This window comes from Balaenoptera acutorostrata, chromosome X (assembly GCF_949987535.1).
Source record: "Balaenoptera acutorostrata chromosome X, mBalAcu1.1, whole genome shotgun sequence".
Lineage (NCBI taxonomy): Eukaryota > Metazoa > Chordata > Mammalia > Artiodactyla > Balaenopteridae > Balaenoptera > Balaenoptera acutorostrata.
In genome coordinates, this window is record NC_080085.1 from 128,230,904 (window position 1) to 128,250,303 (window position 19,400).

Consider the following 19,400-nt stretch of genomic DNA (forward strand, 5'->3'; position numbering starts at 1 on the left):
GTATAGGAGGCCCTGGCAGTTTGGCAGAGGACAAAGCCTTTCCTTTTGAGTTACACTTGAGGCACGCTCACATTTCTTTTCAGGACCAGAGATCACTACCTCGGCCTCCTGGTAAGAGGTTGAGTAATGAGTCCCACCAAAGGACTTTGGGAACCAGATTCCCTCCCAGGCCTCCCTGCCCACTCTCTGGAAAAACTCTCTGTGAACAATTCCTTCCTTGCTGGCCAAAGTAGGGGATAGTTTCAGAAGAGCAGTGGAACTTAGTTTAAATAAGTAGATTGGAGCCGGTTTGTGGAGTATTTGGCTAACTAGGGAACGTGATGAATGTGAATTCCGTGTATGTTTCTAAATGTGTGAATGGTCACTTAACAGCCCAAGCTTTTATCAGCCAACAGTCAGTGCACTGAGGGTCCTCCTGACTTCTTCCCAAAGGTGAAATTCATTCTTCCCGCTGTTTCTCAATCTGCAGCCTGAGCCGCCCTCCACCAACAAGTGGCAGCTGGACAAATGGCTTAACAAAGTGACATCTCAGAACAAGTCGTTTATTTGCGGCCAAAATGAAACACCCATGGAGACGATTTCTGTACCTCCTCCAATCATACAGCCAATGGAAGTCCAGGTCAACGTGAAGGAAAACCCCAGCCAGGTCCTGGCTGAACCCAAAGAGAGGCCTCTCCTCAGTCTCATCAGGGAGAAAGCCTGTCCACGGCCCACCCCGAAAATTCCAGAAACAAAGGCTCTGAAGCATAAATTGTCGACAACTCTCGAGACAGCATCTCAAAGGACAATTGGGAAAAAACAGCCCAAGAGGGTCGAGAAGAACCCCAGCATTGAGGAATTTACCTGGCCCAAACCAAATATCACCAGCAGCACTCCCAAAGAAAAGGAAAGCATGGAGCTTCCTGACCCCCCGAGAGGCCGCAACAAAGCCACCGCCCACAAGCCGGTCCCTAGGAAAGAACCGAGGCCCAGCATCCCCTTGGCTGCCGAGAAGAAGAAGTACCGAGGGCCTGGCAAGATCGTGCCGAAGTCCCGGGAATTCATTGAAACCGATTCGTCTATGTCTGATTCCAACACAGATCAGGAAGAGACCCTGCAGATCAAAGTCCTGCCTCCTTGCATGGCTCCTGGGGGCAACACTGCCAAGTCCAAGGACACCTGCGGGGCCAGCCTGACCCTCAGCACCTTCAGCAGCGACAGCGGCAGCAACCCGCCCGTCCCGACTGAGGAGCCTACTTTTTCACCCATTTCTGTCACGCAAACCGAGCTTCTGTCTCCTCTCCGAGATCACGAGAATCTGAAGAATCTCTGGGTGAAGATTGACCTCGACCTACTGTCTCGAGTGCCTGGCCACAACTCACCGCAAGCGGCGCCGGCCAAGCCAGACCACAAGGAGACAGCGTCAAAGCCCAGGCGGCAGGCAGCTGCCGCGGCTGTGGATAAACCCGCCCCCAAGGGCAAGCGTAAGCACAAGGTAAGCTGTCAGGTGTGGCCTGCCACGTGAGCGCGAGCAGCGGCTGTCTGTGAGCTACTTGGGTCTTGAGTCTCCGTTTCCAGCAGGCTGGTGGCAGTGGATTGCAGTCTTTGGGGAAGGCAACGGTGCTTTCCGTGGGAAAAGCGGTATTTGACATGACCAGGGAGGAAGTGTTAGGGATAATCAAGGTCTGACAACCAATGTCAAGAGTATCCAATATGGCACGTGATGTGTAGCAATGAAGAATATGAAGAGGCTCCTTCCCCAGGCAGCCAGTCCCCCAGGTTGGCTCCTTAAGCTGTTCCTGCTTCCCAGATTCATGGGTCATTATTCTGTAGTCCCCCACCCCACCAGCAGCAGCAGGGCACCAAGGACTCCTAAGGTCAACGTGCATCCTCTAGGCCTTGTTAATTTCTCCATACAAACATCAGGATCCCTGCAACTCAGTTATATTTTGATTATCCTGGCTCCTGCTAGACACACGTTCTGTCCAACCTGCTTGGCCCCCTGACCTGTGTGGTCGGCTTGACTCGTGAAAATCTCACCTGCAAGGCATTAGGGTTGGGTTCCAGGGCTACAGATATAATCAGAAGGTGAAACCCACAATGGCCTCTTCCATTTCACGTGCATCTGGGGAAGGGAGTTTGTGTCCAGTAAGTTCGTTGTGTTCCATCTCTGGATCTCACAGTAGTCTTTTAGTGTAACATCATCTCACGGTGATATTTGAGTAATATTATTTTGAACGGCTGCCATGGGGAATCCTGCAAGGGTGATTTAAGTCATCATTCAGCTTTAGAGGTTCACAGACGGTTTTATCTCTGAGCTGTGCACCAACTTATTCAATGAGAGTATTCTGAAATAGGGACCAAAGTCTGGTCCAAATAGGAGGACCAAAAAGTCTGATAGGGCAAGGGACCTTGCCCTATCACTGTTTCCCTGCTCTTAGTGATGACAGCAGTAAAACCAGGAGTTAAAGTGTACCTTCAGAACCAGTACATGAAGGTCCAAAGGTGTGCCTTGCGTATGGTTAATTTCCTTGCATATTTTTGGTTGTAGAAGTGACCTTTATATGTTACCCTAAACCCCCAGGGTGCTTGGACAGGATTTATGCCGTGTTAGAATTGCAGTGTTTGTTAGTTTCTAAACTACTCATTTGTGGAGGCATTGTTGCTGGGAGAAGTGTCTGAAAATTATAGATTCTCTTTACTTTTGGTATGAGATCCCTGTGCCACCCGATCAGAGGCTCACATCACAGCTTCACCCTCTCAGATGCCAGCTTCTTGGTTGGAGTAGGCGAGGCAAGACTGATCGCTTTTCCGTCTGATCAAAGGTGCACTTTTAACTCCCCTACCTAATCTAGGACTTAAAATAGAAGCCAGCTGTCTCCCTTGCTCATTGTTTTTAAATGCCTGCATGTGCCGTGGATTTCAGACTCTGTGTATTTTTTCTTCCTGTTAAAGCCAACAGAAGTTGCGGAGAAAATCCCTGAGAAGAAGCAACGGCTGGAGGAGGCGGCCACCATCTGCCTGCTACCACCTTGCATCTCACCAGCTCCTCCCCAGAAGCCTCCCAGCACTAGAGAGTGAGTTTGCCCTGGGCTGTAGGATACTTTGCTTGTTCAGACTCTTAAGAAATCCCAAATGAACCCTTGGCCGGGGGCAGGGGGTCCTGTCCCAGAGGAATGTTAGGTAAGAAACAGGAGTCTCTCAGTCCTGTCCTGACAGCTGTCTCTGACCACCAGTCTAACAAGGGTGGGATAAAGGGTGGCGCTCAGGCTGCCAGATTTGGGGTGACTCCTTGAGCTTTTTAGCAACATTTCTTTATTCCAACTCAGATTGATGACCAAAATCGGCGAAAGTGAACTTTTAGCACTGAGTGAAGGGTAAGAGGAAGTAAATGAATTTAAAAGGGGCAGCTTCAAGAGACACCTGTCCCTTGAGCCAAGTCACCTCCTTCTGGGCAATTTCCAGTTCTGATGGTGATAAATAAAAAGGTTTCCCTGGAAAGCAACCCCTTGGCCTCAACAGGATGGCTCAGCTGCCGCTTCCTCTTTGGTGTCATTTCTCAACGCTAATGTGAAGCTAGAGGGCTAGCAGCTCCATGCTGAACTCCTCAGAGGCCAAGGGGAGGCCAGAGACGTGAGCTGTCTGGGAGTGCCCCCCAACCCCAGGCAGTCCTGTGCTGGGAAAAGCCGGCTAGGGATGGACGCGTTAATGCCGATCAGCTGGCACCTCTTCTCCCATCTCCCTCTTTGCAGAAGGTGCCAGAGTCAGGCAGGAGGCCTCCTTGTCCTGTCCTCACTCACACGACCCCAGCCTTCCCTACCAAACATTGTGATGGAGTCCCTCCGTCTTATACCTATCATTTCCCTAACAATCGTGTCAGCTACCGGAACCATTCCGTCTGGATTACTGCCATAAATTCATTCAAAATTAGAGATTACTTCCATCAACGACCAGTTTTGGAGCCTATTAGCAGCCCAGAGCAGAGAGGCAATATGGCTAACTGCTGCTAACAATTGATTTCACAGATTACTGTTTAACATCAGCGATAGGGCATCAATCTGCCACAGATAAGATGTCGGAAATAAGTTATCAGCTTACATTTGTTTGGATCCTTGTTGTTTAGAGATGAAAGGTAGGAAAAGACCAATGACCGCTGGATCCGCTCAGTATAATAAGGAGATTTGGCCCTAGGCTGCCCGTCTCCCTGTGGACCCGAAGCTCTTTGTGACAGGCATCTGTGTTCCCTGGCATAATTTGATCGGAAATATCCCTTCACATACTTGGAGTTCTCAGAATTAGTAACTCTTCCAGGGGAGCAAACCAACCCTTTTTACCCCAGGGTGGGCCAGGCATGTGGGGAAACAGACTTCTTTCCCAGTGGTCAAACACTGTCATTCCAGGGCCCTCCTACTTTCCAAGGAGGAAGGGCTAAAGTGGTATCCCTGTAGTGGCGGTACTGCTCCAGTTCCCAGATTCTATCTATTCGGGCCGGGCCTCCTGAGGGCACAAGGCAGAGCCAGGGAGCTGTGGGGCATTGCCACACCATCAGTCCCCATTGCGAGCCTCCTTCAGCGACCCAGTGATCTGTCACTGGTCCCCATTTCATGGAAGAGAGATGATCAAATATTAAATCAATGTCTAATAATTCAAATTCGTTCTCATAAAATGGTGTTTTACCTCATGGTCCTTACGATCTTTCTGCTTTGGTAGTAGTTCGGAGAGCAGTAATTACCTAGCATTTATCATTCAGGAAGGGCCTGGATCGGGTTCTTAACACTCATCCAGCAAATCCATGTCTGCGGGAAAATCTCGGGAGTTTAGGGAGAAGGAAGCAGGACAGACCTCTCGGAGGTCTTCTCCTGGAAGCCCTCTCCTCAAGCTTTGTCTGCTCCTTTGTGCTTTGTTGACCCTTCAGACTAAATCCTTGGAAATTTCTATAAGACAACATTCACTTTTCTCAATGAATATTCTAAACCTAGCAAAGGATGCCACACCAGACTATGACACCTGGAGTTGCCCATCGTCCACCAGAAGGGCCCTGATGAGTTCCTTGCCCCTTCTTTGGAGCTTGAACCATGAGAAGGGCCTCTGAGGCATTAAATGGGGGACTCTCTTGCCTGCTGTCCTCCTATACAAGAGCCAGAGCCTATACAAGCGGTGCCCTTATAGTAAGAAGCCATAATGGTGACAGAGTGGTCTCTAGAAAATGCTCCCTGGGTGTCTTTCACCCAGGAAGTCATTAAAGGCCACATGGTTCCAGGTCACTATCATACAGATGGAAAGGGGGCCAGATGACTGTGCCCATTGCACTGAATGTACTGTACTGGGAACGGTGTACTGTGTACAATGACAGATGGGGAGGCCTAGCACAACGATAGTTGCCAATGGCAAATGGACTGCCTGTAGGGAACAGCTTTTCCCCTTGCAGCCCACCGTCTTCTCCGGCAGCTCAGGTAGTGCGGGAGTGGCCATAGGTAAGGAACCCAGTCACTCCTATAGATGCTACAGCAATGCTTGACTCCTTTCTACGTGAATTCCCCAGAGTCCGATTCCTCTGTGATGATTATACTCAGTGTGGGCTGATGTTGGTGGAGCCTCCCCGTGGACGTGCATCCTAATCCATATTTTCACCATTATTTTCATCAGGCATCGCCACCATCTTAAAATGATTCTTCATGCCCAAGCAATTTAAAAAATCCATTGGCAAATATTTTGTAATTAATTTTAATCCATTAAGGTAATGGCAGAAACAGTGAATTTTCTGAAAATTCGGCTGCCTGACAAAAATTGACATAGGACCTCATTTATGAAACAGAAGATGACAAATATTATTACAAATGGCAAATTTGGGCAGCAGAAGTGGAACGAGGGGACTGCATTGACTTCTACCATTTCAGGAAATCAAACCACTTGAGTGCTTGTTCATCTTTGATTTGTTGCTTTGAGATATTGTAAATCTATATTTCTAGACACTGACTGAAATTGACCAAGAGGAAACCATAAATTCTTGTTGACTTAATTTGCTGTTGAAAATTGTAGTCAATAATCATGAGAAGTAAATGGCTGCACAGTACAATATTAGTTGTCTAAGAAAAGATTAAAATTCAAGTAATCTTCATTGATTAGTCGAAGACAGTAACTAAAATAAAAATCCATGGCCCAATTACCATGTTAAGCAGCTAGCATAAGGTTTTAGTTGTTCTGTTTTATTTGAAGTCTCAGTCTATTTGACGATGCCCACTTAATGGGCAGATAAATCAGTTTGAAAGCACAGGAGCACTTCTAGGACTGCAGATGTCTGATGGAAAGATGACAAAATATTTTTCAAATGGACTTTTGTAAACCGGAGTACATCAGTACTTCAGTATAACAACTTAAGGTCAGGGGCTCATTATGCCTTGGGTAGAACAGTTGGAACATACAATTTGCAATGTAACCCAAAAGTATTTAGTGCATTATTTATTTCTGTGTAATGTATAAACATAGTATTTCTTAAGAAAGTATCCTTCCACTAATTGTTTATTGTACCGTTTATTGTGTGACTATGCAGTTAAGTCGTAGGGCAGAATAAGTAGGAACCATCCTAAAAAATGATGGGATTAAAGTCTGCATTGGATTTTCCATAAAAATCTACTTAACAGTAATCTTAAAAGGTTACAAGTATCACACTGGGGCAACACTCCATTAGACATTTCCATTTATCCCATTTATCCTGGAGTTCTGTTTCAAAGACCCATGTTTATTCTTAGATACATATGGTTGCATTTATCTATAACTCAGTCGATAGGGAGGGCTCCCTCTCTATAGATATCTATGTCTCTATGCATTTTTATGTATACTGTTCACCACAAGTAAAGGGCCATCAACCAACATATTACTTTAGCTGAAAGTACCAGCATCATGGGAAAGATCAGAATAAAGAGAGACAAAATTTTCTGACACCCTATACTTTTTGTTTACACAGAAATAATTCATCCAGGAGAGCAAACAGAAGAAAAGAAGAAAAGCTGTTTCCCCCTCCACTTTCCCCACTGCCAGAGGATCCTCCACGCCGCAGGAACATCAGCGGCAATAATGGTCCCTTCAGTCAAGACAAGACCATCCCTATGACTGGACAGATCACCTCGACCAAACCTAAGAGGAGTGAAGGCAAATTCTGTGCTACTTTCAAAGGGATATCTGCAAATGTAAGCATCTTAGAAGAAATCTTATCATTGTCAGGTGGAAACAAGTAGACCCAGCTTATCTAACTGAACTCAAGATGAATTTTTCATTCCAGTCTTACTTCTCCAAACAGATTATTATGCAGGCATCCAGGGCCTTGGACGTCCTTTGGTCCAGTCCCTTCAGATCTCGGGGGTGGGGGACACTTCCACAATACTGACCACAGCATCTGGCACATGGGAGGCACTGATCATTTACTGAAAGGGAGAGAACAGATGGACGGAATTGCCCAAGGTCATGGAACTGGGGCCGGGACTCCAAGTTACATCTTTCCACCACCCAGCTTAGCAGGTGTGAATTGTGTTTTAAAATAGTGACTCAAAAGGATGGAGTTTAAAAGGTGAATCTGTTGCTAAAATCACACAATTGTGGTTCTCTAAGCCAAACTAAAGGATTATCCCATCCTTTCGATTTTCTGCACTGCTGCTCGATTAGCATAAATAATTGAGAAGTTGTATCACTTTTCACATCTATACACAATGTCTTTTTATCTGCCCCAGGTATAGGTACCTGAACCGTGAAAACCATGAGCGATAGTGTCGCTAGTGAATATTAATGGCAAATGTACCTGCCTTTTTGGGTAAATGCACGTATGTGGAGATACAGCATCCATGTGCATCTGATCTCCTTTAAGTGTCGTATAAAAAGCAAATGCGTGAAAATCAATGAGTTTTCAAATGTCTAGCGCCAACCCGGTGGCCCCTGAACCAAAAGCGCCCATTTAACAACACTTCATGAAAAGCCACGAGGCCTCTGAGCCTTAAGGACCACAATTTAAAGTCCTCCATCATCTGAGATGACTAGATGACATACATATCTAGGTAAATTTTATTGGTGACATAAAGAAATTGCTCTATTACAAAGTTGTCATTTTCCAAATGAAATTTGTATGTGTGTGTGCCCACATTATATTTGCATTCACATTTAAAGATGCTGACTTATAATGTTAGGAATGAAACTGTCTATTCTAAACAGTAATTACACTATCAATCCTATTTTTCATACTGAATGTAATTAATGTTACAAACTCCAACGGAGGCTTTCTTCTACTGCAAGCTTTTGGAGGGCATGCGCCACATCTAGACAATTCTCTTCATATAGCGCCTAGTACATGGTCGCAAATAATTAGATGCTTAATACAGATGTTATTACGACCATGATAATAAGAGGATCCTGCAAAGGCATTTCCACAAGAGCTGAAAACTACTGGGAAAACCTGATAAATATGATTACATTTTCACCTAGAAATGGATCATTCTTCTTAAGGAAATCACCGGGGTCCCCATGATGGATTGAGTTCCTGTTGCGTCTTCTTTGGCCATTAGTTTTTTCTACGAATGGCTTGAAATCTGAGAGACTTTGTGGAAGTTAAGAGACTTGCTTGACACATAGTGCCAACACTGCGGCAAATCTGTTCTGTGACCTTGGGCAAATTGTGAAACCTCTTTGAGTCCATGAAATGAGTAAATTTGACTAGATGATCTATACAGGTTCTTCCAGCTCCAAAAGCGTTTTCCATTTTCTGCTCTCAGAGTCTTCTCTGTCCCATGTATGCACGAAGTCCTGTTTGTTGACTCAATGGATGAGTGAGGGTCAACAGAGGACGTGTTTATATGACTTACATGATCATGGCTGAACGCGGCCGTTTCCAGTCAGATATGCCAGGACCGACATCACCTCCATGTGCGTGGTGGACGTGGCGTTTCAGGGTTCTTGTCACCTATCTTGGCCGTAGAGACACGTGGCTCTCTCTGGGGCTGACTCAGCTGTTTGGTCTGGGTCATCTGGCTTTGGCGGTAGAAGCGTGGAGCTGGCTTAGGAGTTCAGAAGCCTCTGAGTTTTTTATGTGTTTGGGCTGAATAAAATCCGTGATGAACTTTAAATGATTTTCTCCGTATCCACCATAACCATTTTTAGATGTGCAGTCTCTCAGCATAGTTACCGCAATGAGCTCTTGATGGTAAGAATTTTTGATAATCGGAAGGTCCAGGATGAAGCGGAAAAGATAAGACTTTCATGGATATAAGAAATGTTCACATTTGACTTTTCGCTGTAAAGTGACCCTTTTGATTAAGGCAGGCAGGCCTGCGTTCAGCAAATCACTGAGTGCACTGGGCAGTGGGGTAGCGGGACGGGGCTGGGGTGGGAGTGTCATAAATCAGAGACGGCCCCAGCGCTGAAAGGGCTCCCAGTCTAAGGTGAGCAATGAGACATGTGCTCAATAGACTCGGATACGAAATAGCTGCTGATTGGTGTCTTAGGGGAGGGCTTGAGACACGCTCTTCCCACCTCTAAAGGGACCAAAAAGGTTTAAAGCACTTCTGGCCATATACATGAGGCAGTTTTCCTGGGAAGGCATTTGTTGAGCTGGGTTGAGCTGAGAGTGTTAAGTAGGGTTTAGTAATGAGGGGAAATGATTAAACTAGAGTGTGGTCTCTACGCACAGTGGAATATTATCCAGTCTTCAAAAGGAAGGAAATTCTGACATGTGCTACAACTTGGGTGAACCTTGAGGACATTATGCTAAATGAGATCAGCCAGGCGCAAACAGACAAAGAGTGTATGATTCCACTTACACATGGTACCTCGAGGAGTCAGATTTGCAAAGGCAGAAACTAGAAGGGTGATTGCCAGGGGCTGGGGTTAGTAAGGGGATGGAGGGTTATGGCCTAATGGGCACAAGAGTTTCAGCTTTGCAAGATCAAAGAGCCCTGGAGATGGGTTGCACGCTGATGTAAATGTGCTTAACACTAGCGCACTGGACATTTATAAATGGTTGAGATGGTAAATTGGATGTCATGTGTATTTTACCTCAGTTTAAAAAATGAAAAAATACAGTACATTATCGCAAGGTGAAAAAAGTAACGAAGAGGAGGCCTTTTCAACCCTAAGACTGCGAAGGACCCAGAGCAGGAAAGTGGAGAAAGCCTGATGAGTTCAGTTTGGTGGCAGGTTCGTCGGAGGGAGTCGGGAAGGGTGAAGCCAGGTCAGGAAGGGCCTTACGCACCAGCAGAGGAGCTCAGCCTGGGGTTTGCACTCCGCCGCAAGGCAGTGAAATGCAGGGAGCTCGGTTCAGGAAGCTCAGGCTGGCAGGCAGCAGAGGGAGGGTGATTGGAAAAGCTGGCTCAGAGGTCGGGCGTTCGGCCAGGAGGCTGTGTGATCGACTCTGGCTGAAGCCACGAGAGCCTGCGCTTTGAGGCTTCAGAGGAGGAAGGGACAGATTGTGAGACACTGGGGAGAGGGAGTGAATAGGACTTTGTAATGGGTTGGACGAGGGTGATGGAGAAGGAGAGATAAGAGATGGAGTAGAGCAGTGGTTTTCAAAAAGAGTTTCAGGGGCATGATCATGTTTTGAAATGAAATAATTTACAGAACTTCAATATCTAAAACTGGTTAAAGCAGAGCAGCTCAGATGGAAGGCAAGGCGGGGAGACACCGGTTCTGATGCTCCCAGCCCGGGGATGACCACCATGCCCTTACCGGCCTGGAGAAGTCCAGCCTTGGTGACAGGGGAGACCATCCTGCCATTCACAGAAAAAGGGGACTGCTTTGGATGTCAGTTTGGTTTCAGAGCAATTTGAGGTGCTAATGGGCCATCTTGGTGGAACTCTCCAGAAGTGATCACTGCAGGAGCATCAGAGAGAGGGTAAGGTGGAGGTTTCCCTTGGGGAAAACCTTATCTGCTTATTGTCAGATCTGTGCCAGTGCACACAAGATTGGCAAATTCTGTCAAGGTCAAGGGAGAAGAGCTGAGGAAAGAACGTTGGGGGATGCCAACCTTAGAGCAGAGGGCAGAAGAGGCACCACGGCAAGTACGCTCAGAGGTAGAACAGTCAGGATCGTCCCGCAGTTGCCAGATGGGGGCATGGGGGCAGAGTCAGCGGTGTGAACACGGCAGGTGGTCTCGTGACACAGAGTGTCACATCGTTACAAATCTTCCCACCTGCTTCATTCATCTGGATCCCATTCTTTCTATGGCAATGACGGTTCAGGGTGGAACTCAGAAGTCTCTGACTCCTTTGATTTTTGACCTGGTACAGATGAGCTTTCACTCTCCCAAGGCTTGGAAATGAAGAGACCTTCCTGTGGCATCCCCTAGCGGGAAAGCGGTCAAGGCCTCGGGTGAACAGAAAGGCAGCCTCAGCCTCGGTCCCAGGGTACTGACTGTTGCAGTACGATGCCTGGTGTGCTGGCATTTTGCTGCCCTGGATCTGGTATTTTGCAGAGTGACTAGAGTACTTTTCTTACCCTAGAGAAAGTTTCTGGGCTGGTTCCCTTATCAAAAATACACACGTCAGGGTGATAATCTCGCTCTCTCCTCTCTCTCTCCCTCTCTCTATCCTTCCCTCCCTTTCCCATTCTTCCCCTCCCCCCTCACGTCCCCAACTGGATTTAGACCTTCGCCAACGACCGTCTTACTGGGACGAGGGAGCTCTGTAGTCACAGCGCGTGACTAGCTTGGTGTTTGGTGTCATCATAGAACAAAAGCTGGTGATTCCCGGAGCTCATGACATATAGCAGGGTCACCTGTGTATCCTCCAGCTGTGTGCATTGTTTTCTTTTCTCTCGTCTCGTTTCCTAGTGTGCTTGACATGCAAAGCATTTATGAAAAGATGCTCTAAAAATCTGGACCTAATGGAAATTCTTTGTCCTCCTTTTTCCCAGGAGGGAGACACTCCAAAAAAGGCAGCCTCTGCCACCATCACTGTCACCAACACTGGTCTTGCCACTGCCACTGTCACTGCTACTGCCATTGTCACCGCCACTGTCACGGCCACTGCCACGGCCACTGCCACTACCACTACCACTACCACTACCATTTCCACCATCACCTCCACCATCACTACTGGCCTCATGGACAGCAGTCACCTGGAGATGACATCCTGGGCGGCCCTGCCCGTTCTGTCCAGCAGCACTACCAATGTCCGGAGACCCAAGCTCACTTTTGATGACTCGTATGTTGTCCCCAGATTCTCTGGAGTGGTGAATGGGGGTGGGGGCAGTATGGCTTTTCGAGCACCGCGCATGTGTCACCCGAAATAAGACCTCAGAGGCAGCAGTGCAGCTCCTATAGCCTTGAAAGTAGATTCCTCCTCCTCCTCCTCACACACACCTCTATCCCCATCGAGAAACGTCGCTGGCCCATTTTAATCGTGGAGCTCTGTTACTGATTCCGAAGGCAGGTGCTGAATCCCAGCTTGCTTGGTCCTCCTTGCTTACCCGTGTCCTCAGATAGACCTGTGTGCCAGCAAAGAGCATTATAGCTAGGTTCTCTTGGATCTGTTTGGGCAGCTGGAATGGTTGGGGTCGGAGGATGTGGGTATTTATCCTAATGGGCCATTAAGCACTTCCGATTTCATTCACTGGACTATTTCAAGCTTGGTTATTATATGCATGACAAGCATTCATCGGCCCTGTTCAAGGCATTGTATAGGAATGGATTTATAGCCCCCCAAAGTTGTGACTATTCGGTCTTTTAATGAAAAGATGAAACATTGCTTTCTGAACATGCTTGTTTTGTTTGTTTAGGGTTCACAACGCTGATTATTACATGCAAGAGGCGAAGAAGCTGAAGCACAAAGCTGATGCACTGGTAGGTTTCCTTTCTCCCGTTGCTCTCCTCTCATTCAGGTATTAGGCTTTGAAGGAAAACAAAGAAGCCACTTCACGAACACGAGTCAAACCTTTTCATTGCTGCTGTGACATAGAGAGATTGGAGCTGGTTAATTCCTTAGCACCGGGATTCCCCAAGGTCTTAGTGCCATGTTGCCCCGCCATTCTTGGTTTTCCCGCTCTTCTTCCCCTTGCTTCAACTCCAGAAGCTCAATGGCTTGTACTGTCTTTCAAGTGACTTTGAAATGACCTTTGAAACTGCCCTGGGGAAGGTGGGAGCTCCCATGGGTTCCAGTAAACCCGAACTGGTGTGGGCAGTTAAGTGGCCTCAGTCATCGGCTCTGGGAAACTCAGGTCTGTAGAAAAATCTCAGCTCCTTGCTGCATTTGATGACATGTTTCCAGAGTGAGGCCCACAGCCAGCCTAGGTCCCTGCACACAGAAAGGAAGTTCTGTTCTCTGGATTTCCCCCGACACTTGGCCTCACTGCCTCCAGGGGTTGTGAGAGCATGGGGGGGTCGTCTGATTGACTGAGCCACCTAACAGGGGATCTCAATCATGTGGTACAATCACTTGGGGAGCTTTAAACTAGCCCTGATGCCCAAGCCACACCCCAGAGAAATGGAATCAGAATTTCCGACACTGGGACCCAGGCATGGGTGTTAAAGCTCCCCCCGGGTGATTCCCAAGTGCAGCCAAGGTTGAGAACCACTGCCCTAAATTCAGGGTCCTCACCTTTGACTAAAGCCCAGCATAATTAGAGGTGTCAGTTCAACTCCGTTGGGTTAAAAAAAAATCACATCCTCCATAATCACATTGTGTCCAGCCAGGACTTAGCTGCCCTGTGCTGTTTGCCACTGGGAGGGCTGTAATGGAGGACCACGATGGTCTCTGCGCCGTGACTTGCGCGTGGCCACCATCCACTGCCCTCCAAAGGGCCGCGGTACATAAGGAGATAATTGGTATGTCTTTAGTATTAAAATTTCCATGGGGTGTGTGAAAAAAAAATCTAAAAAAATCTCCCTCGGTGGGGGGGTGGGGGTGGGGAGGAATGATAAGAAAAAAAGAAAAGGTTGAGAAATACTCATTTAGAGGAAGATGTCTTTGCTTGGCTTATGTCTACACCAGAGCTAGGCACTCCTTTGGAGTTCAAGCCCCTAATTGGCCCTGTGGCCCATGTAGTCTTCTCTCTGGACTTCAGTTATTCCTTTTGGAAAAAGAGAGATTTGGGCCAGGTGATCTTTAAGGATCCTTCCAGCTATGGGCTTGCAAATGAAAAGTCAGTTTCAAAAATCAGGATGTAAAGCTTAATTTCCACAGGGGAGAGCCAATCAGAGTCAGATGACCTGAGGAAATAATCTTGTAAGGCAAGAGGAGATGGAGGTTTTCATAAAATCGCTTTGAATTGGGCTGAAACCGCTATTTTTCCACAACAGCTTACAGAAAGGAAACCACAGAATTCCTGCAGTACATAAAAGCTGGAGAACATTTATTGCAAAGAGAGTCATTTACAGCAAGAGATTCTGCAGGACCTGTAACTCATCATTTTATAGATGTACTTAATCCTTTGCTAGGGACAGCTACTCTGACGTTTTGAGAATTGAAACCTTCACAGTTGCATAGAAAATATTTTGATAAAAGGTATACAAGAAAATTAAAATAGCTCAATCTGCATTCTATTGGTTCTTTCACATAAAATTCTGCATTAGTGGAATTCTTCCATCCAGCTATCAAAAATTGAAAATGTTAAATACTGTTAGAAAATGTTCACTATAAAGGTGTCATATATAATATTCATTACACATAAAAAAGAAATCAGTATGTCTAAGTCAGTTTAATCGTGACCATTATCAGGGCTAAAACCTTCTGCAATAAAATTTTACTAAACTAAAATATTTAGTAGTGCTATATTTGGGGGCTTTTTGACACACTATTTCAGACCATCATTTACAGTGAAAGTGATGTGATTATCGTCAATAGCCACACTGCAACTTTCCATTTTTCATGGCGATAGCATCCATTTGTTACTCTTCTTCTGGGCGTGGGGATGATGTGCTCATCTAGAGTTCCAAGCAAAGACTAAATGGGTTCGTTGTCCAGGAGGCTTGTAAAAAGCGGGGTTTCATTGCAAGCTCTGTCTAGAGGACATTATGATGACCAGTCTAGTAAATGTAGTCAAGAGAAACTAGTCGAGGCAGTGATTTGGATCCTGGTCCACCAAAAAGGTAACAACAACAGGAATACCACAAAGACATGATACCTTGGCTGCAGTTTTCTCTTCTCAACCAGCCTCCATGTCATGGCGATAGAACCTGAAATCAGTTACATCCTCGTCTAGACAAATTCCTAATTGCTCCCCCTCCATGTGTCAACCTTGGCACTGTTGGGCTGGGCGGTTCTCCACTGTGGGAGCTGTCCTGCGCATTGAGGGATGTTTAGCAACATCTCCGGCCTCTGTCCACTAGATGCCCCTCATCCCTAGTGGTGACAACCAAAAAGGTCTCCAGACATTGCCAGATGTTCCCTGGGGGAGGGGTGCAAAGTTGCCCCGGGTTGAACACCACTGCTTTAGATGAAGGAGAGAAGAGGAACCGTCATGTTGACAAGTCTTCTTCCTGTTTCAGTTTGAGAAATTTGGCAAAGCCGTGAATTATGCCGACGCAGCCCTGTCCTTCACCGAATGTGGCAACGCGATGGAGCGCGACCCTCTGGAAGCCAAGTCTCCGTACACCATGTACTCAGAGACTGTGGAGCTTCTCAGGTTCGTGCCTTTCTGCTGCCTTCTTCCTGAGCTCTTTCCAGTCATAATTAGAAGCTGCTTGCTATGTTTGAAAACTATCACTTCCACGTAATAATGATTCATCCAAGGCATCTTCTTCTTAGAAGTCATCATAATTCGTTCTTGCCATTTTATTCATGTCATGGAAAATTTATAACTGATGGACACTGCTTGTATCAGTTATCCCCTTCAGAGGTTATAACGTGAGTGTTACAATTTGCAATATTCATAAAATTAAAATGGAAAGGTAGTGGATGCAAGTAAAGTATCATCATTTCACTGTTTGGCGTAGACACTTGTCTTTTCAAAGCGCAGTTTTATAATTCACAAAAAGCGGTGCTATTGGGATTTCTGTTATAAACCATGTTTTCTAAAAATTTCTGCCTCAGTTATTAAAAACGGAGGGGCACTGTTCCAACACAAAGTCAGCTTTGGAGGCCGCAGCTGTGGAGTAGACGTTCCATGCATCTGGAATTTGAGGGACAGTCAAGGTGGTAGCAGGGGGAGGGGAGAGATGAGGTCGATAGTAGGGAAGGGTGTATTAACGGCACAGATTATTGGTTTCATTTGCATTTTGAATGAAATTTTCTGGCCTGTTGCTCTTGGTGCAGTGGAGTTTGTGGGTAATCAAAAAATTCTTGTAAGAAGGGGAAAGAGAAGAAATGCTATCCATTCTAGTGCTTTCCAGTCATCTGCAGGTATTTGTACAAGGATTTCCTCCACCTCTGAATAGTGGATAAGCACCCTCATTTGCAGGATGGACTACATCATGGCTTTTGATTGAGTGAGCAGTTCTTCACCTGATAGGTCCTTGTATCCCAGCCACCTCTGGCTTGATTAATCAATAATGCCAGGCCTGCTTTTTATTGTGTTCTTGCATCAGCAATAAACTGTTACAAATCTGAGGACTCTTGTACCTAAACCTTCAGACAGACATTGGACAGATTTAGCATGCATATTTTCCCAGGAAAGCATTTGAAAAGATCAGAAGAATGGGAACCATTATAAAGAAGAAGGAAAAAAAACTATGGTTACATAGAATCAGAAGATTTAGTTAAAGCCACCAAAGTAGGGAGATGATGAGGAAAGTTCCAGCCTTACCTTGACAGGCCAGGCAGCCATCTTTGGCTTTTCGCTGCTCTGAGAAGTATATAAAGTATCTCTCAGACTCTATGCCCTGTGAAAGCCACCACCGCCATTTGTAGCTTTCAAGGGGAAATTGATTTCTCAGTGTCTATAAGAGGCTGCCTGCAGTTTTCAAAGATGCACAAGATGAAAATCCTGGCAGAAACGATAAGGATTCAAAATGGAGGGGAAACTTTAATGAACAAGCCTGCAGAAAAGCCATGCCTTCTGTTCATCCCCAAATGCAAATTAAAACAAGGCACTTTTTAAATTGACAGGAAAGTGTAAAAATGTTAATACCTAGTGTTAGCACTTACGCAAAGTAATGGTGAACTGGGCCTCCTCCACGCTGTTGATGGGAATGGAAATTGATCGTTGTAAATTGAGGGCAATTTGGTAGTGTGTAGGAAAACCTATACAAGTGAGCATTCATATCTTTTGAGCCAGTAATTCAACTTCCAGAAATTTGAATTTTCTATACTGAGGAAAAGACTTGTAAGAGGAGAACGAGTTATCTGTACAGTGTTCAGTTTGGCCTATATTATAGCACCCAATTAGAAGCAAACCAAATCATCAACAGTAGAAGGGTAATTAATTACATCGCAGTACACTCAGCAGAATGATTTGCAGCCATTGAAATGCAACAATGATGGAGACTATGTAGCTGCACGAAAATGTTTATAATATGATGTTAAAGTAAAAGCAAGCCACAGAATTATAGACACATTGCATTTCTGACCAGAAAAAGCATGTTTCTGCACGTGGACCAAGCTGGAAGGGAAATAAGGTCATATCTGTAATTGGGGGTGAAATTATGGGTGTTTTCACTCTCTCTCTATATATTTTTTCTTGTTTCCTTTTAGGAAAACACATGCTCTCTAAATAGAAAAGCAAAACATCAAATTTCATTTTTGGTAAAAATGCCATGTGAATCGCTGAGTGATATTTATTTCCATTAGAAAACACTTCTTTTTCCTTTATTATTTACAAATTTTTTTTTCTTTTTGTCTAAGCACAGTTGTTTTTTTTACATGATGCGATAGTTTACTCCCCATAGGAGTATATTTTCAGTGGAACCTGGTGAAAGTCAATGGAGAATTCATAGCCATTCACTTTTAAGTCGGTATTTTGAAACTTTATTTTGAGATAATTGGATATTCACATGCAGTTATAAGAAATGATACAGAAAGTTCCTGTGTACCTCTCCCCCCGCCAGTCCATCTGCCTTACTCAGATGTCATCAGGTCTTTTTTTCTCCCAGATTTTACCAGTTCTACATGCGCTACTTTGTATGTCCTCTATATATGTAGAACTTTACATTTTCTAGTATATGTGTGTGTATAATTTTTTTTTTTTTGGAGAGAAATTTCAGTTGGGAATAAAATGGGCTAAAGCAACTAAGTCTTCTGGCCCATGTAAGCCATTGGAAGTCCACTATCAAGGCACTTCCACAGTGGCTGCAATTAGAGGGTAACTGTAAGAGGAACATGGTTTTTAGTAGCGTCATTTTATGTTGAAGAGATTTTTATTACTCTCTCCCTGACGGTATGCTGGCTGCAGAGAGAGCACCCCATTTTTTTCATTCAAGTAATTATGGTTGCTCTGAGCCTTGGGAATCTGCAATAGACATATACTTGTGAAAACAAGTGGGGCATCACAATGACTTGACATTTCAGTGATCCAGCTGTCAAAGACAGATTTATGACATCATAAGAAGCCTTTTTGCTTAATATGGCAACAACAGGAGGGACCCACATCAAGTGCGCGGGTCCTTTTGTTGGAAAATGTTCACTGGACAGAACTGGGGCAGTTAACTGGGGAGAGCAGAGCGATAGGGGGCGCCGGTGTTCCGGGGAGGCTGCTGAAAGTGCGGGCTCGCCATCGCCCTCTCGTAATCGAGAGCTAGTCGGGGCTGCCCGCACATCTTCAACTTCCCTCTGCAACACTGAACCCTGTTACTTATTCCACCACGCGTACCTGTGAAATGGCATTAAAGCTCAGACAATGATTTTATGCAATGAATTGATTTTCAAGAGTCTAAATGCCCAGAATGGAATCTGCTCAGCTCGAAGAAAAAAAATGGGAACTACTCAACCTTTGATCTCCCCGGTGTGGAACAGTAACAATTAAAGAGAATGGAAAGACAAAATATACAAGCACCATAAATTAGGGGCGCTCAGAGCTCTACCTGCTGTGAAATTTACCTCCCTCAAAAAACAAAAAAAACACTTCCTAGAGGAATATGTCCCACACCTGAGCCATTAGAAACACACAGCTTTTGTAACTGTGTGATGGAGGCCTCCCTACACTCAGGTCAGACATAGCTGTGTTATTATTTACCTCATCTGTCAAAAACGCAACTGAAACTGACATATGTGTCCACGTCTCAGTGAAAGCCAATAATATTGTTTAACTAGAGTGTTCTTAGAAACAGTATTTCGCCAGCATTTATACACACGCCAGACCCACAGTAGTTCCACAGCACTGTTCTGGAACGTGGGCTCCGGATATAGCTGGCTTCTCCAGAGCTAGCTTCCATCCGTCACAGCAGTGCCATTGTGACACTCCTGTGGTCGTCATTTTGTGTATGTTTTCAGGAAAGCACACTTTTGCCCACATGCCCTTCTCAGTCCTCCCACCCAGAGCAAACGTGGGGCTAGCGCATTTAGGTGATGAGAACA

At 45.5% G+C, this 19,400-nt stretch overlaps 1 protein-coding gene across 4 annotated transcripts in view; it reads left to right on the forward strand.

Moving 5' to 3' along the window:
* The window catches only part of AFF2 (ALF transcription elongation factor 2), a 498,852-nt gene that overhangs the window by 459,169 nt on the left and 20,283 nt on the right, over window positions 1-19,400 (forward strand). For all 4 annotated transcript variants that reach the window (XM_057538448.1, XM_057538450.1, XM_057538449.1 and 1 more), the window contains 6 exons: window positions 470-1,474; window positions 2,935-3,056; window positions 6,944-7,166; window positions 11,869-12,158; window positions 12,733-12,796; window positions 15,440-15,576. In XM_057538448.1, coding sequence (XP_057394431.1) covers window positions 470-1,474; window positions 2,935-3,056; window positions 6,944-7,166; window positions 11,869-12,158; window positions 12,733-12,796; window positions 15,440-15,576 — 1,841 coding nt within the window. The remainder of the gene's footprint in view (window positions 1-469; window positions 1,475-2,934; window positions 3,057-6,943; window positions 7,167-11,868; window positions 12,159-12,732; window positions 12,797-15,439; window positions 15,577-19,400) is intronic.